This window comes from Brachionichthys hirsutus, chromosome 8 (genome assembly GCF_040956055.1).
Source record: "Brachionichthys hirsutus isolate HB-005 chromosome 8, CSIRO-AGI_Bhir_v1, whole genome shotgun sequence".
Lineage (NCBI taxonomy): Eukaryota > Metazoa > Chordata > Actinopteri > Lophiiformes > Brachionichthyidae > Brachionichthys > Brachionichthys hirsutus.
In genome coordinates, this window is record NC_090904.1 from 13,799,452 (window position 1) to 13,817,443 (window position 17,992).

The following is a 17,992-nucleotide window of genomic DNA, read 5'->3' on the forward strand; positions in this document are numbered from 1 at the left end:
AATTATAGTGGGACTCGAGTGGTAAGTGGGGAACATAAACCTGCTCCAGTTTGTTTAGGAGAAAAGTATAAAGGCAAAAGAAAACTCTTCCACAATGAATGTTTCATGAGTCCAAGGAAAGTAATTCCTTCTCTGGAGAGGACGAGCTCCTGGTAGATCAATATCAGTGAAATAGTGAATGTGAAGATTGCTTTTTCTAAACTCCTTTGAGGGTTCTAAGGAAGGATATAACTAAAAGTACATCACAGAACACATCAGCCGGGGGGGGGGGACAAATCTCATGGAGAAATGTAAAAGAGACTGAAATAAATTAGAACTCCAGTGTGGAGATCAGTTTACACAAAATGTGTCTTCACACCAGGGACAAGTGGGACTCTTACTCAGTTTGTAATGAGCTTCACCGCTCAGAGGTCGAAGCTCATTCTGACTGCTTGTAACTGCAATCTGATTATGTCGGGAGCAGTCCACCACATCCCATCACGGAAGCGTGGCTTTGGATATGGAGGCGGCAGAGACTTCACTGCAAACCATTCTTGTGTGCGCTGAAGATCACGCACCAGTGAAGCCGGCAGAACCATAGTCTAAACAGCAGATCATCAAAGATGGCTCTATTAAATAGTAGCAATTGCATCTATATTTGAGCTATTGATGCTAAATATACATATGTAAATACAAATATTATTACACCAAACGCAAATACGCACACACTCTTGAATTGTCGTGCACCTCCCCTCCTTTCTTAATTTCTTTTGCTATTCTAATACTGGCTGCTGCACACCGTTAAGTTTCACCTTGGCTTCACGTTACTCCACAGAGTCCCTTCTCATCACGAGAGCTCCTGTATTGCTGTTTGTGGATCCTAAAACCAGCAGGTGTCTGTGGAAGGTCAGCCAGCCAATTAAAATTCTTTAGTCTGTCTGAACAGACAAACTACTCCTGATCGAGGTGTAGACATCACCTATGTGGAGCTGCATGGTGAGCCAGCCTCTCTTCATGAAACTGCTCACACTCTATATTGAAGACTCGCCTTATTTGACGTCTAATTAATGTGCGGTCACTGTAAATATCACAGTATTTGGTGCAAAGCATTTTTTTTGTACCAAATTTTCCTTAAAAAAATCTTTGTCCACTATTTTATTCGATTTAAGGCACAACAGCAATTCCAATTTGCATGTTGTTTTCTTTATTTTCATATAAGCCAATAATTTATCAATGAAGCACAAGTAGTGAAAAAGACCACAAGACAGCCTTATTTTGGTAGCTGTGCGTTCATAATAGCATAAATGCAGTTTGACCTCGAGTGGACATTCCCACAGGAGCTCTTCTCGGGACAGTGCTTACTCGTGCTTTTACCCAAGGTGAGCTCTGAAAATGCTGAGACATTAAATATTTGTAATGCAGAGGTGTTTGCTTTGTGCAGCTTGGTTAATAAGTGTTGCATCTCTGTGCGTTGGGAGATTTTAAAAAGCATTACCTGTGCAGCATTTACACAAATACGTAAAAACAATTAACACAAAGGGTATGTTATACTTTAGCTAGTTTTGACTATAGGTAGCTCTTTATGTATATGAGCCTTACAACAGGAAGGTCATTATCACTTGACAGTCCCTCAATGACAGCCTAAAAGCATAAAAATGTCTCCATAGACTTCCCTTTAAAAAATACAAATAAGAAAAGTAAACCATAAAGTAAACATAGTCCATGGATAACATGTTTTTAGACCTTGAAAATGTTGTAATTGGTATTTACGTGATTTCCCCTTGATTCACATTCAATCTAATGTGCATCCCTTTTGCTGTCATAGACCTTTGCTTCTACTGCCTATCTCTTTAGTGAGCACTTATCAAACGGATCACGGGGGAGGGAAAGACCAAGTGGAGCATGAAGTAAAGTAAAAAAAAAAAAAATTTATATTCTGTCTTGTCTTCCTGCACAGATCGCATCCTTCAAAAAAGAAACAACACAATTACTCCCGTACGCTTGATACGGGATAAGTCAGGAAAAAAACGTTCACCGCTCGTCTGTGTTTTAATCGTTTGATCGTTCTTTTTAACGCTGCCATGTGGCAGTCATCAAACACAAACGCAAGCTTAACACATCTGTTATTTTAGTCAGCCAGATGAAACGCAGCTCGGAAATTTCCTATCAAGCCGGATCACAAGAAGACAGGCATGCAGAAATGAGGAGCACGTTCCTCACACAAAGTGACAAAGGCAAAGATGAGCATCCGCCAAGTTTACCAATATGAAAAATATCAACTTTGAAGACAAAATAAAATGCACAAGAAATACAATATATCCACAAAAATCCCGATCTACAGAGGCAATGTGTGTGTTTTCACCCCAGGCAGCAGTCTAATCTGTTGAGTCACCAAAATTAATTCAGATAATTTATGAGCTGTGAAAAGAGAACAATCCAATCACCATTCTGATCAGATAAGAAAGTGTGACATCTCGATGAATGAGAGTCACTGTGCACTTAATCTGCGGGATTAGTCTCATATTGTTAGCCTTTTGTCCACACTATCAACAGAGCAAAAGAAAACAAACTTTAAACTCTAGCCCTTAGAGGGATTTACATTTTATTTATTTGTTTAAATTTTAAAACAAGAAAAGAAACAGTTGAGTTTTACATTTTCTCTGTGACTCTGTGGCTTCCTGGTTCATGTTTAATTCTCCCACCCAAAAATACATTTCCATCAATGTTGAGGCCCTTGGTTGTTTAATCCTGACTGTTCCTGGTGTGAATTTTAAAATGGGGGAAAAAAATATTCACAGAGGATGCATATCTAATTAATTCATGTTGTTGAGCAACAGCGTTCAACTGCAAAAGAGCCACTGCTGTCATCAGGAGCTGTGGGACAAATGTGGCGCCGTGGAGAAGCAAAGAATATTGATGCTGTCAACGAGAGAATTATCCCGTGTGAAATGAAATTGTAGCTGATCTAATTTATGAAATATTTTGTCATTCTATTTTTAAATAATTTAAACTGAAACCCTCATTGCATCAAATATGTGTCACCTCATAAATAGGAGTTTACATGGCATTAGCTGATGGGAATTTACACACCGACACTGCCTTTATAACATTTAAGAGGAGCGATGGACTGACGACTCTACTTAACATGTAGAGTCAGCCGACATGAGATCTACGAAAAAATATATATACATTTAGATTTTTTTTGGGGGGGGGGGGGGTGTCAAACATTTCAAAGAAATCAAATGAAAGCGCATAATCAGATGCAGAGAATCATCTCAAATAACAAACAGCCAGAAAACAAATCACTGAGAAAATGCAGCCTGCCATTCAAATTATCTATCAGAGCCAAAACAATGTCGAGGGAATCACATTATGATCCTGAAATGTTTTTCTCTTTGAATGTGTCAGACAGCGCAATTTCAGGAGCTGTATGACACTTTTAATGCAAGTTTTCAAGAGGCACAAATGTGCAATGCTCTATAATTATTGGACATATCATCAAGCTTTCAATCAACACAGAGCACAGAGCAGCAGGGGGTCAGGTCCTCTCAGATGTTTGTAATTACCAGTCGTCAGATGACTCCAAAAGCTATTATGAACATTTACAGGGACAAAATGTAATGCATATTCCTGGCCCAATGAAAAGGAAGAAATAGTTCATTTTGCTTAAGAGTATGAAACACTGAGAACTACTGACTCACTCGTTTGGAAATCCTTCATTTATCAATCAGATATATATTGATCAAATGTATCTCTGATATCTGGTGGAAGCATATCAATAATGTTTTGATACCTGATATTTAACAACACAACAACATGCAAGAGTGTTTTTTATATATATTAATACCAGTCCCTACTACATTAGATAATTAACAGTCCTAATTGAACTAAAAGTTATCCGGCCACTCAAGACACAGATACTTGGAAGCTTGAATTGGAAGAAGAGCTTGCAGTATACACATTTATCTGTGCCAAACTGGCACGTGACTGTTTTGTGGGTAGTTTATTGCCAAATCCAAGAGAGTTGATTCAAAAGAACGCCTTTTAATCCTCCAGTCTTTAAGTCTTTTTTTAAATTCCCAAAATAAAGTCGAGCCTAATCTCTGTGGTGTCAATCTGTAACACAATCTGGTGCATTTCTACACAGTTGCTGATTTGAATAAGAAATTAGCTTTGACACAACCCAAAATCATTTTAATAACCGGTCTTTGCTTGCAAACCTGAGTGTTTCAAATAGCAATGCTTGCTTTATGACATAAACGTAGTTTACGTCACTCAAACCAGCAAACATCTCATAGGGACAAAACCAATAGCCATGCTAACACTAATAATAAACATTACTGGTATCTGGTGGATTGGGTTCCGCCAACATGACACATTTTCTACAGCATTTCTTTTTCCGTGGGTTATTTCCTTGAACAGCACCAATTTAGCATTAAGGTTCCATTAAGACCTTATTTTCCACAAAAATACATTTTTCTGGCAATGATTTCATGGTTCAGGCTTTTAGTGTCTGGAATTCAGTGATAAATTATGTAATATTAGATGCGTCTCCTTTGCACTTGTAAAAGCGGCATGTTTTAATCTGGTTTCTGTTAATAGCTTGGGCTGCTGAATCCTGTTTACATTGAAATATGTGCATTTACTAATTAATGCATGCGCTTGATTAAAATATATTAATTTCACTCACAAAGATGTAAATAGAAAGAAATCACCTGATTCTTTGTTCTGGGGGGGATGGGGGCTGTTGAGAAGCTGGGCAGCATGGCAGAGGGACAGTTCACACTGTTGCCTCAGAGCAAGAAGGTCCTCAGTTTGAATCCTGCCCTGAGACCGTTTTCATGTTTTCCGTGCAATGCAGGTGAACTCGTTACTTGAGCAAATATAGATGCAGTTGAAAATTGTTAATACCGGTAATAAGAGCATTCAACAGCCCAAATCTGGATGTAGACAGATATTCTGTGCTTTCACCTGACATAAATAAAAATGTAATGAATTCAACAAATAAATTTAACAGCCCACCGCTCCTTTTGCCTTATCACTAATGAACTGTGTATTTTGTCTCTCTTTGTCACAGAGAGATCACTAATGAGCGAAGGAGGTGGATGAATATTCATTGTTGCAGATAATCACTTATTAGATGGTGCATGAAACATTTAAAATCTGCTATGATAAATTCTATGATAATAGGTCATCAAAGCCAAAACAAAAACAAAACAAAGATCCCCATTTCTCCTGTCACACAGCATCATCTTTGTGTTTTTCTTTTCCAATATCTGGTACACTGTCTCCATGGTAAAAGACATCAAGAATGACTGCTCCTCATTTATCCACTCACAAGAACAAAGCCCTGCTGGGGTCAAACCCAATGGTCTGTGTTCTCCTCCCCTCCCAGTCATCCTCCCAAAGAAGTGAGGGGTTGTGTTTGTTTCAACAGACTGTAGTTCATCGCCCTGCAGTGAGAGTAATGAGAAATGATCTATCTCCCTAGGGTGATCAACACAGAACTGTACCTGAGCGAGGCGATGAACAGTTTGCTAGAGGGGAGATGACACTCAGCAGTAGAATTGTGCAGCCTGCAGACGTGTGGGTGGCTTTATTGTCTTTTTATATTTCCATAATAAATATATATTTCTCCACTTTCCTCAAATGTTCCACACTTTTGGCTACTCTACTCATTACATTTCATCTTGATACACCGAAGCCCTTCACTGGAGTAATGGTCCTTGGAGGTGTTGTTTTTCAGAGGTGGTATGCTGGTGCTGGCTATGGCCTCAGCTTCAAACTCAAAGTCGGCCTCACACTGACAACAACTGTGCACACTGGCCCCCGTTTGCAGTGCGATGCTTCCTGACATCAACATCAACTGTGACTGTAATTATTAACAATAGTTATCTCGGCCAAGGAGGTTATGTTTTTGATGGCATTTATCAGTTTGCCTGTTTGTTTGTTTACTAGTTGGTTAGCAGGATTATGGAAAAACTGCTTGATGGATCTCGATGAAAGAAAATCTGAAGATGGAAATTTTTAGATCAATCCGGATACCTGTCTGGAGAATAGAATATGCATTCAATTCACTCACCAAAAATCACAGTCATAAAGGGGTCCAGTATGCACTATCATGAAAAATGTCTTCTGGATCTGATCCAGAATGAGATCAGGAAAAAGAAAATCTGAAAAGATCTGCAACATGCTTCCTTAACTGTTTTTTTTTTTTATTAAAGGAAATGGATCACGGAGAAGCAACTAAAAAGTAGGAAAATTCTAGACAGACAAGAGGAAAGCTCAGCTGATAGGTCAGGTGCTTTACCTGGCCCAGAGCAAAAGGATGCAATCACAGCCAGTAAACAGACGTAACTGAGGTAGGGCATCCACGACCCGCTGTCCTGCAATAGTAGATAACAAAAGACAACACTGCAGTGAGTATAATCAATACATTGATGGGAAAATGCAGCAAATATACACTTGAAATGAGCAATCAGCAGCTGGGTTGTATATTTTATTTCAATCGCCAGGTAGCTCTGCTGGACGGACCTGAATAAGTTGATTCATTAGTCATAATGGAATAAATCCACCGGCTAAAGTAGTTAAAATACACTGTTACAAAATGCGTAAAATACTGTGTTGTATATAAAAACATAATAACTTACTTCCCTCATAGCAGGGATCTTGATGGAATTTATTTTGCAGTATAATTGGGACACATTGCTGAACAGGTCTCTGTGCTTTGTGCCAACCTTTCATTTCCAACATCTGTCTAAAATGAGGTCAGAGACGAGGAGGAGGAGGAGGAGAGGCTTACCTGGAATTTGAGGAACACTGTGAGTAGACTGAAGAACACGGCCATGGCAGAGAAACCGAATATGAGGAGGGGCTTCCTCCCGATTCGCTCTATCACTAAGCCCTGTGGGTGAAACGCACCAATAAAAAATGTAAGGAGTATTTCCATTTTTAGGAACAATATTTTTTTTATTATATATACTGTATTTTTTATTACAACACCAAGTGCATGGCTCTGGATGAATATCCGTTTCTCCTCTACGTGATTAAAAATGAAATGCATAAACAACTGGATGGATCACCACCAAATTCATGGTCTTCAGATGACAAAGATTCCTATATTTGGAGATAACTTTTCATTTACTAGTTCCACAATCTGATAAAAAAAATAATTAATTTGACAACATAAGAAATAATCTGGTGATGCTCTGTATCATCATTTGCATCCAATATTTTGTTAAAGGGTAGATTAGTATTGTAGAAAAGAGGCAATTCCAAGATTTCTGCTTCTAACTTCCTGGATTAGAACCTACTCAGACATCACTGTGAACATATTCTGTAGTCGTGTGTCTGAGAAACTGCCTTGGCACGCACCCTGAAGCATTTTTAGCAAATGCTGACCCGTGTTTACAGGGATCTTATTTAAAAAAATGCAAGGAAATGCAAAGTAAAAACGATCATTTTAGAGGTTTGCATTGCTCACCCTCCACATTAGAAAGTACCGGGCCTGCCGATAAATCTTGTTTATGATCTCTGGAACAAATAAGTGTTTACGCTGACAATCTATTTAAGGTTCTGCACATTTTCTCAGCTTTCCAGTTCGTGCTGCGTGCCATATGGTATTATGATTGAGCGTGATGGTCTGGAATGCAAAAATAAATACAAGTTTCAATGCAACGCGTTGATGAAGTAAGAGACAACATGTTGAATCCGTTTCTTAGCCCTTCGATGCATCAATAAATTCCACGGGAAGATGAAGGAAAAGCCCTCGGTACTGTCGTGGTCATACACAGCACAGCAGCGGTGCATCAATAATTCCACAGGCACTTCTCACTCTCCACCCCAGTGTGTTGTTATTTGGTTCGTGGATGATCTGTGTGACATGGGACGGAGGCACAACTGGCTTCACGCCCAGATGAATCCCAAATCAAAAGCCTCACCGCATGCATCCACGTGGCTTCATAGCGCATTCCTGCCACGGACCCACAGCTGGACCTGCCGTTGGGATTTCATGAGACTCTGGAGGTCACTGGAATTTGCACAATTTATATGCCTTCACCCAAAATCCAGTTCAAGATAGACTTTTCCTCCATTTCACTGCTCCCACTGGCAGCAGGTTATTCTACAGAACCTAAGATCTTATGATTTGGATCACCTTCGATGCATTTTAATTCAGTCTGTGTATGTGCACGTGTGCCTCCCGACCCAACACCACCAGTAACCACCAGCCCCTGAAGGCAGAGGACACCTCGCCCCCAGACGCTGCCCTGCTGCAGCCAAATTAAGGTCTCTGACAGTGCAAGACTGAATATTTATGAACCTGCATGCGTGTGAAGGAAGAGAAGTAACGCGTCTGTCGACTGTAGGAACATGCCTGTTTTCAACAATAAGAGACAAGCGACAGAAACGGATTAAGATGATCTTTTATTGTTATTATATGTTTAACACTTTTTACGAACAAAATTTACACCCTAGAACAAGGGCCCCTTGAAGCAACCACACATACATGCATATATGCATAGGGGCCCCAGAGCATGCAGAGAGGGCATAGGGTGAAGGCGCCGCCATGATCGGCGCAATTGGGAGCGGTGCCTTGCTCAAGGGCACCTCGGCAGTGCTCTGAGGGTAAAACTGGCCCCTCTCCAGCCACCAGCACACGTTCCTCATTTTGCCTTTACATTACATGTTAAAGTGAATCCTTTGTGCTTCAGAAATGTTTTTGCCCAACATCCATCGGAATGAAAGATGAGCACGAGGCTGCTGTACGTTTGGATATGAAATAAATGCGCACGAGCCAAGGAAGAACAAATTACATTTTGGTCGTGGATCTGAATCACAGAGCGCATATATAAAATATTTTTACTTTTCTCTGATTAGGATTTGGCTGGATGAGAAAGCAGCAGTGGCTGAGACAGAGCAGAATAGATCAAAAGAAAGAAAAGATTGAAATAAATGAAACGTAATATTTACTGATTGTTTGACATTTTTAACTCATTCAGTGACAGCAGTTTTCGTGCATTTTGCCCTATTTTTACAAGACCCACAGACTAGTATGTACTATGACTGCATGTGCAAACACAGAACCTACCAAATGAAAAATTCAAGTATCTTCTTGAAAGTGCATTCCTACCCTTTTTCATTCTGGAGTAATTCAATTTCAAACCTAATTGACGTCTATGGAAAGAAGTGGAATCAGGTGCACTGCAGTCAGGCTGCAAGCTGTCTTCCCATCATGTGGCAGTGAATGAGTTAAAGCACAGATAAATATACCTGTACCTATGACCCCCCCCTCACACACACCTGCAGCTCTTTATACTGTACATCCATTACACAGAGACACTGTCGTAGCTGACAGGCTATGTCCACAACATACCGTAGTTATTCTGGTTGTACTTACAGACGAGAGTCTCACAGAGGAGGGAACTAAGCCCTTCACACTTTGACTATTAATAGATCTTTTGGTATGTTTTATACTTTAATTGGCGTTGTTGTTTACGTTCCTCTTTGGCACACACCATCACGTGACACTCTGCAGCGGAGTGTCACATCCACGAGCTGCCACACATATAGTACACATCCACCGTCGAATTGCTCATCTACGCTGGGTTGATGCTAAGTGCTTTCTGATCTATTTAGTGATAGATCTGCTGCCAGAGACAAATGGAATCTTGCCGACAGCTGCAGTGTAAATCAATTCACAGTACATCTTCAGTAATTAAGTGGCAGCAGCTTCGCCCTTTATTACTGCGTTTTAGGATTGTAGTATATCACTCAAATAAATAAGCCAGTCACTGATGAATCCTTGTAAAACACAACAGTGGTCATTGACTTGCTGGTAAATTATGTGTATAATAATATTATTCTGTGTATTTGCAGAATGTTAACTGTATTTGAATCTATAGTATTTATTGATAATTAAAGATGGTAAAGGGTTTACACTTAAATAAGACTGATTGTGTGTCCACTCAGTGCTTTACAACATAAGCCAGTGTTCACCCATCCACACAAAGTGGATGGGTATACAAAGCACCATCTGCCCATCAGTAAGGCCCTTTAAATATGCAGATGATCCATCTCCCGCCTCAGAAACAAACGTGCCGACATAACTATTCAACATTTTTAAAAAGGGCTGAAATTCTTCACAAAATTATTTGTTTTTTCTGTTGGAGATCATTTCCATTCACCACATTCGCCACTTACTTCTCACTGAACGCAAATCAGTGTCTGTGCTGCTCTGGACATCACATGCTCTGTGTTTCACACGCATGATAATTTCATCCATACAAAGTAAAACTAAAAGTAGGTTTTAAAGACACACAAATGTTAAAGACAATACTAAAAGTAAGTAAAAGTACTTATATTAAGTATATATTAAGTACTGAATCAGACATGTCTGGTAAATGTTAAGGTTGATACTCACTGAAATGACAGCGGCCACAGTCTCTATGGCGCCCGTGCTCAGTGTGATGTAAGGGAGGAGGTTATCTGCAAAGCCTGCTTCCCGAAGGATCCCATTGGTGTAATACCAGATCTATGAAACAAATAATATATACCGTATATATATAATAATGTCCTGAACGGCATGCCATATGTATATATATATATATGAGCGCTGGTATTTTGTTGATAATATCAAATATAAACCAGGATGAATTCATGTTGATTGGAGAGCGAGTCTGTCCCCTCCGATTTGAATCATATTTTGCATGTGTTGAACTTTAACGAATGCCTGTGGAGATGTTGGTCACAATGGTGACAATGGGTTGTTCCAAATTCCACAAAATATGGACAAGCTGATTAGATTAGTTTTCTTCACACAATATGAATAATTGCAGAGCAGATTTTTTAAAACATCTAAAGTGAACTCTTTCAATTTATCAAGTCAGAAAATCAAATTGGGTTTAAATTACACCGCCGGATGAAGTATTTGTCATTTTTCTTTCATCACTCCACTGTTCTCATATCTGGTCCCGGAGAGAACAGCAGAATACACACAATATGAATACAATTCTCATACAGTTGTCAAAATGTTCTCTTTTTTTTTTTGCAAAATGAAGCACTGCTACTGTGACTGGTTACAGGAATATTTCTCAGCTGTCAACTGAGGTATAATTACTCATTTTTCAAGTCACTGAATAACCCTGTGTGACATCAAAAAGTCATTCCAATACTACAGTATTTACTGGATTCGTTTGACAGGTTTGACGGAGGTGGGATAGCAATGCAAAATACAAATAGAGGCCTTCAGAGCCATCTAAATTACAGTTCGTGTCTTGTTGGAAGACTTGTCCATGCCCAGGCCAGACCCAATGTATCACATGACCTGTCAGAACAGTGCAGACAGGACACCCTCACAATTCAGCACTGAACTGCATGTTATCTCATTTTCTGTTCAAATAAATAGTTTTAGAAAATGCTCCAGTAGATTCTTTTCAGCAGGAAACCCGCTTTTGAAAAGTAGAATGAAATGTTATGTTCTGACTTCACTGAATCTACATTTTAGCATGAATAAGCCAATAAGCAAACACAAAGAACATGAACAATTCCAAGATGTCGCATCCAATACATGGTAATGCTACTGAAATGCACAAATAACCATGTATCCTAAAATATCACGCACTGTGAGACAATCTTACAGCATTGAGGCCACAGAGCTGATAGCTGGTCATGGTGATGATGACGGTGATAATCTGCCAGCGAACAGCTGGATTCTTCAGCAGCTGCATCAGAGAGGCAGTTTGCAGGTTTTTCTGAGCTCGGGCCTCAGCATAGACCTCCTCCAGCTCCTGCGACACATCCTTCTTCCCTAAAAACCTCTGAAAGGCTAACACACACACACACACACACACACACACAGAGTGTTAAAAACTTATCTTCACACAAGTAGCCCTCAAAACAACCATCAAACTAAAACTATGTTCAGGATTTACTCGGCAGCAAATAAAGATTCTGGAATGAATCCATTTGTTCAAAACTGAACCCCAAACTAAAATCTAAATTACCATTTTCCATTCCTGTCATGTAATCCCTTGGGTTACATAACTCATCAACACAATGTGAATTTTAATTTTTTCTGAAATGCAGATGAGCCTCAACCGTCTGCCAGCGGTTTAAAAGATGCGTTAGCACTCTGTATTATCACGACGGCCCTTAGAGATTTTAAAAAAAAATACTTCCAAAAAGAGGGAGAAATCTTATTGTTTACCTGTGAAAGGTGGAATTCATTACAAGCATCAAGCAAGGGTGAGCTACATAGACTTTTATTGAGAGGGAGAGGGGGCAAGAGAAAGAGACAAATCAATCAACCAATTAGAAAGTGTTTCAAATCAACACTGACAGACTAGCAGGTGTGCAAAAGGAGTAAACTGTCAGACCCTCCTCCTTTCAGAAGCTCTCCTCTCTCTGTCTGTGCTTAATTAAAGAAGTGGAATCAGGTGCACTGCAGTCAGGCTGCCAGCTGCCTTCCCATCATCTCTGCTATAAAGACAGCTGATGCTGTCAGTCACGTCCAGCCAAATTATTTACTTAAACTATTTGCTTGTTGTCTGTTAACTTTCACTTCCATCTGCCAGCAGTTGCATCTGTCCAGATACCAGCTTCCCTTCCAAACAGTCTCCAGAAATATCCTCCCCCTGGCTCCTCGGAGGTCTGTGCTCTGCCCGGATCATGAATAACACTTTTGCACTTTAATTAATCTTTTTTTTTGCCAAGATGCATAGATAGAAGGAGACCAGCAGTTCCTGAGCAAGGAGCTTTTAGTCTGTTTAGCGGTCCTCCTCTAACTCCTCTATGCTTCCGTCTCTGCCGCTTGCCGGGTACGAAACATGGAGACCCGGCGCGCGTAATCTCTACTGGTATGTTGTTGCGGTTCGTGAATTCGGCCGAAACGGCTTGTTCGCAGCATAATCCGATATCTAACGGGTCTTGTCGGCTAAATGAGACCTTTACGCAGCAGATGAATTACTGGGAGAGAAAAAATATATTAAAAAAATAAACAAAAACAATAAACACATGAAAATCCTGAAACTTTCAATTAACTTAAACTTGATTTTCTTTTTAAAACTTACTTTAAAAGACAAGTTATAACCTAATAGCTGCAGTTAATTATCTATATGAAGGTGCACATCCTCAGTAATTCACTTTAAACACCAAGTTTAAGAATGGCTTCAGCTATAAGAGCTATTCATAGTCTTACCTCCTAGTATTCTAAACGGCATTAAAATATAGTATGAAGCCTCTAAGACGTGTTAATCAAAGTGGACTTTGTGAATTATGTTTCGTGTGTTGCCAGAAGCAGCACACCCCCCCAACGGTGCTTTCAATTCAAAACACCTACAACCTCTTTAATACGTTTCCACTCTAATGAAAAAAAAATATATGACTAATTTTGATCCAATTTTCTGCTTTCTGCTATATGGACATTGCCCTCAAGCACATCTTGAACTAATCTAATCTTTTTTTTTCCCCCTTCACTAGTGCAATTTGGTCTGTGTTGTCCCAAACTCAACATAGAACACATTTGGTGTAGCATCGCGCATTATTGTTGTTGCATTGTTTCCGTCGGTTAAACTTGGAGTGTCTCATGAATCAAACATTGCTTTAAATGCTTGAACAAAGTTAATTTTTTGTCTATGCCGTATTAGGATGCATTTGTTGCACTCTTATTCTGATAGGCAGTTACAGCTCAGTACGCCAATGGCATAGATGTAGTTCAAACATCTGATTCATCCATTAAGATGAGTGCAGCGTGCAGGAAAGCCATTATTCAAATGTATTTAATTATTTGATGGTGAGTTTTATAAAAAGTGCTGCCTCGCCAGCTGTCCTTGGAGACTGAATGTGAACTGATCAGCTTAAATTACCACAGAGAATAATATGATCAAAGACATATCTTAATAATATTCTTGAACCTCCTGATTTCCTACCCCCCCCCCCCCCCCCCAACTGACACCTGTAACTCCATAATGGACCTTTTACTATGACAAAATCCACAAATCCACCAGCCCCCCCCCCCCCCCAATTCGGATCTTTCCCCACCACCTACATTTATGAGCAGGTTTAATACTTTATATAATAATTTATGTTTAATGCAGGCTTAGGCTCCATTTTCAGTTCCAATAATAAATCCAACAATTAGTTGTAGTTAGTGTGTATGAATATGCTCCATCTGTTTGACTTAAACTTTAAGTCGAACAGATGGTGCTTTAAGGAAAAGATGCAATGCTCTTTCGCTGTTTGTAGGCAAGGAAACTGACCAGATAATTAATTTCAATTATTGATTGAACTGTTCATTTAACAAAGCATCAAAATAATTAATAAAAGGTCATTTCATTTAGATTCCACAAATTAAAATGAGCAACCATTTCAAAATAATATTACAAGTCGTGATTTGGATACATGATATATTTCACAGGATAAAAGACAGTAGTCTTTTCAAATGTTAAAAGGAAGCAGCAGAGAGGAAGACATGGTCTATCTATTTTAAATGGACGAAGCCCAGATCTCTCGACCTCGCTGAGTCATAATTAAGGCAAGTCTTAAAACCAATATTAATAAAGAATTTAGAGAGAATAACACCTCCCAAGGACATCATTATCACTGATATTGATCAGACATGCATCCATAAATCTAGAAAATGGCTTCAGACCTTTTGTGAGGTAATCACCAGTGATCAAAGTAATCAGTGCATCTGATCAGCTGGAGGAATACTGCAAACAGAAAAAGCTAAGTGCGAATTTCATGTACCTTTGAAAATTCAATTTGTCAAAATGTAACAAATATAGGTTAAAAGCATGTCTTCAACGTAACTGAAATTACAGCAGTGTAAGTTAATATTCTTTTTCTGCCAATCAGTAACATTATATTTTTATGTATTGATATATATATATAATAATATATTTACATTTTCAAGGAAAACCAGCTCGAGCAGAATTTCCCATTTATCAAGTTCTCCTGCCACATATTCACGCTGCCTCTTTTGATCTTCTCTCATGAACGCATATTCTTTTTTTCCCCACAGCCTCATCGGTTACTTTAAGAGCCAATGAAGTACTGTTATAGATATTTGGTCACGTATTGTATCTTGATTTAAGGACTTTCAACGGAAACAAGACCGCAAGGGCTTTTTTGAAATGCTCCTCTTAGACAGGATGTTTGACTGTATTTGTACTGTAATACATGCTACTGTTTGACTGTACTTGTACACTAACATTCTAATAAATATATTCGTCATCATTTATTCTACTTCCTTGAATCTGTCTCAAAAAACCATCATTCATTCATCGTCGTAGATAAGCATATACAGTCTATAGAGGAATAAGCATATTCAAAATAACCAGCCATGAGAACAACTGTCAAACTTCACTGTATTTCTACAGTCGGGGTTCATTTATGGAATAACTGCAGTGATGAAATCGAAACAAGTCAAACAATAGGTAGATTTAAACGACTCTTCAAAAATAACATCATAAATACATACGAGTTTAAGAGGAACGTGTGTGTGTGTGTATATATATATATATATATATATATATATACACACACTGTATCCTTTTGTTAAAGCCTGAACTTTGTTGTCAAATGTTTGTATTTAAAAAAAAACATTTTTACATTTTTTCTTTTCTTTTGAGTTAAAATAAGGAAATAAAACGAGAGGATCTCCTGTCCTTGCGCTACATCTACTGGCAGTTAAACTGCAGGGGATCGGACAGAGAGAGAGAAACGTTTTCTGGTATTAAGTCCCTGCTGTAACGGCAGCGATTGTGATGTAATGCTCTGTTTCATGTTGGCCTACTTTTGCTGTTCTTTTAAGCTCTAAAGTGGACCTGGTTGGTGCCGTTGGTTTCAATCGTGCCGGGTTCATGTCATTAACGGTAAGCCTCCTCCATTCTTAGTCCGCTGAAACATGAGTTGTGTTTGTTGGTCAATTATGTAAAAAACCTGCTGCTGATGAAGAAAGTTACCAGAGCAGACAGTGTGCACGCGTGTGTGTGTGTTTGCGTGCTGAATAAAGCAGAATGGATGATTTTTAAAAAATGTCATTGTTAAAATGAGCAATAAAGTCAATCTGTTGGCTGAAAGTGAACAGTGGGTATTTGTGGCTATCACTGGGAGAAGGACTGGAAATTTACCAGCAACTTTGGAATGGATTAAAAATCACACCTAAAGAAGTTCAGTAAATCCTGTCAAAACAGGGTTTAAGTCTAACATTTGGAAAGATTAAAAGAAAAAGACGTGTAATTATTTCCTTTTCCAGTGAGCTTCTGTCGTCTGCCTCCACGCTACCCACTCCAGCCAAAGACTTGCAGTTACACAGGATTCTGCCTCCTTCTGTAAATCCCCGTTAAGCCTTCTTCTCTGATTCCAGCATGTTGGGTCGTAACCTTGTTCAGTATATCAATACCAACAGAAATGTTTCAACACGCATGACCTCGGGTCGAATTTCCACAAAGGCTTTTGCACAATGAAGTCCAGGCCAGAATAAAGGTATTCTATGCAGTGACATTCTTGCCTCTGCAGAGTCATTACTTTAACAGGGGTGTGTATTTCTATCATTAATGGCTATTGTGTGGCATCCTGCTACCTTTTCGAGCGAGGGTGATGGCATTTGTGTTTCTATTACCTTTCTCTGCTGCAGCCTCGTCCCTCTTGTCTATCAGCAGGTAGCGAGGACTCTCTGGTAAGAAGGGTAGGACACCCAGCTGCAGCACTGACGGTACCACCAAGAAGGAAAACAAGAAGGTCCATCTGGACTCCTGCGGTCACAACAACATGACACGTGGGTGAGGTGCATGTTACAAAGCCACATATACCGTATTCCTGTTTGAGTATAATGCTCCATGGAATAAGTGAATTATTAGCTGTGAATTGTGCCATGATTGGAGGAAACAAGGTACAGGAAAGCTGACTATTAGACTCAGTTTACCTTAAGTAAGAATGAAGGATTATAATTTATCAGATTTATAAAGTAAATGTTTGGGTTTTTTTTTTTTAAATCGCACACTCGCACACGCACAAAGAAAAGTATGTTGTGCTGACATGAAAATGGTGTATGGATGATGAATATTGACCGGTCATTATTTAAAAAGTCCCAGCTGCTTTGTGCTGGATATCTGCAGCTGAATTGAGAGGTGTGAGGTCTGTGCTGAAGTGACAACACACTGTCTCTCACCTCCAACTAACTGCAACGACACACGGACATACTGTAACTGCACACCTCATACCAGACTTTAACCTTGAGAAAAATGACAGGATGCTCATCACCATCAATTTTGGAGATCTATGCTTCGAGGGGAATATTCATATTGTGGAGAGGAATTGCCCTTTGGAGAGAAAATGTCAGCTTTCAATTCATAAAATGTCTGCTGGGGATTCTGTTTCCTAACCTTTACCAGGTGAAAAAAAAATTCTTAACAGACTGTAAAACCTTTTACAAATGCTCTTAACTTTTCTTTAATGACTCTGATGCATTCAGCCTAAAATGTTAATGAACTGCGCATTTGTGTATATAGTCTGCAGCACTTGTTCACCAAAATGCCATTACATTTTAAAGTGGAAGATGTTTACTGCTCTGATTCCCGCAGCCGTGGCCACGTAAAAAAAAAAAACAACTTCATTCATTTTCAATGTCAAACAGTCCAATCACATTTTAAAACTGATCTAAAGAATCCCAATAGCTTGGTGGCACTGCCAAAATCACAAATGTACTGTAAACAAAAACGCAATTACAGACCCAAAATAGACTCCGGTAGGTTAGTCAGGTCAAGGCATAACACATAATTCCCTCGCTGTGTAGAACGCAGCTTCATTAGGGTAGCTGCAAAACGATTGTCGGAAACAGATGGAAACACAACAAGCCTCACAGAAGGTCAACTGTTAACGATGCATCCAGCAATGACTGAGACCCAGATTGGTTTACATGACGTCGGGATCACAGTGACTTCAAATCACACTGTCAAGATCAAGAGCAAGCTCACCTGTCCAAATATTCACAGAGTTGTCCGCATATATTTAC

The 17,992-nt window shown here is 39.3% G+C and overlaps 1 protein-coding gene across 1 annotated transcript in view; it reads right to left on the minus strand.

Moving 5' to 3' along the window:
• Positions 1–17,992, minus strand: part of slc2a9l2 (solute carrier family 2 member 9, like 2) — a 42,855-nt gene that overhangs the window by 15,887 nt on the left and 8,976 nt on the right. The window contains exons 6-10 of the mRNA XM_068742156.1: positions 16,601–16,733; positions 11,616–11,803; positions 10,400–10,510; positions 6,782–6,883; positions 6,290–6,365 (exon numbers count right to left, since the gene is read on the minus strand). Of these exons, the coding sequence (XP_068598257.1) occupies positions 6,290–6,365; positions 6,782–6,883; positions 10,400–10,510; positions 11,616–11,803; positions 16,601–16,733 (610 nt within the window). The remainder of the gene's footprint in view (positions 1–6,289; positions 6,366–6,781; positions 6,884–10,399; positions 10,511–11,615; positions 11,804–16,600; positions 16,734–17,992) is intronic.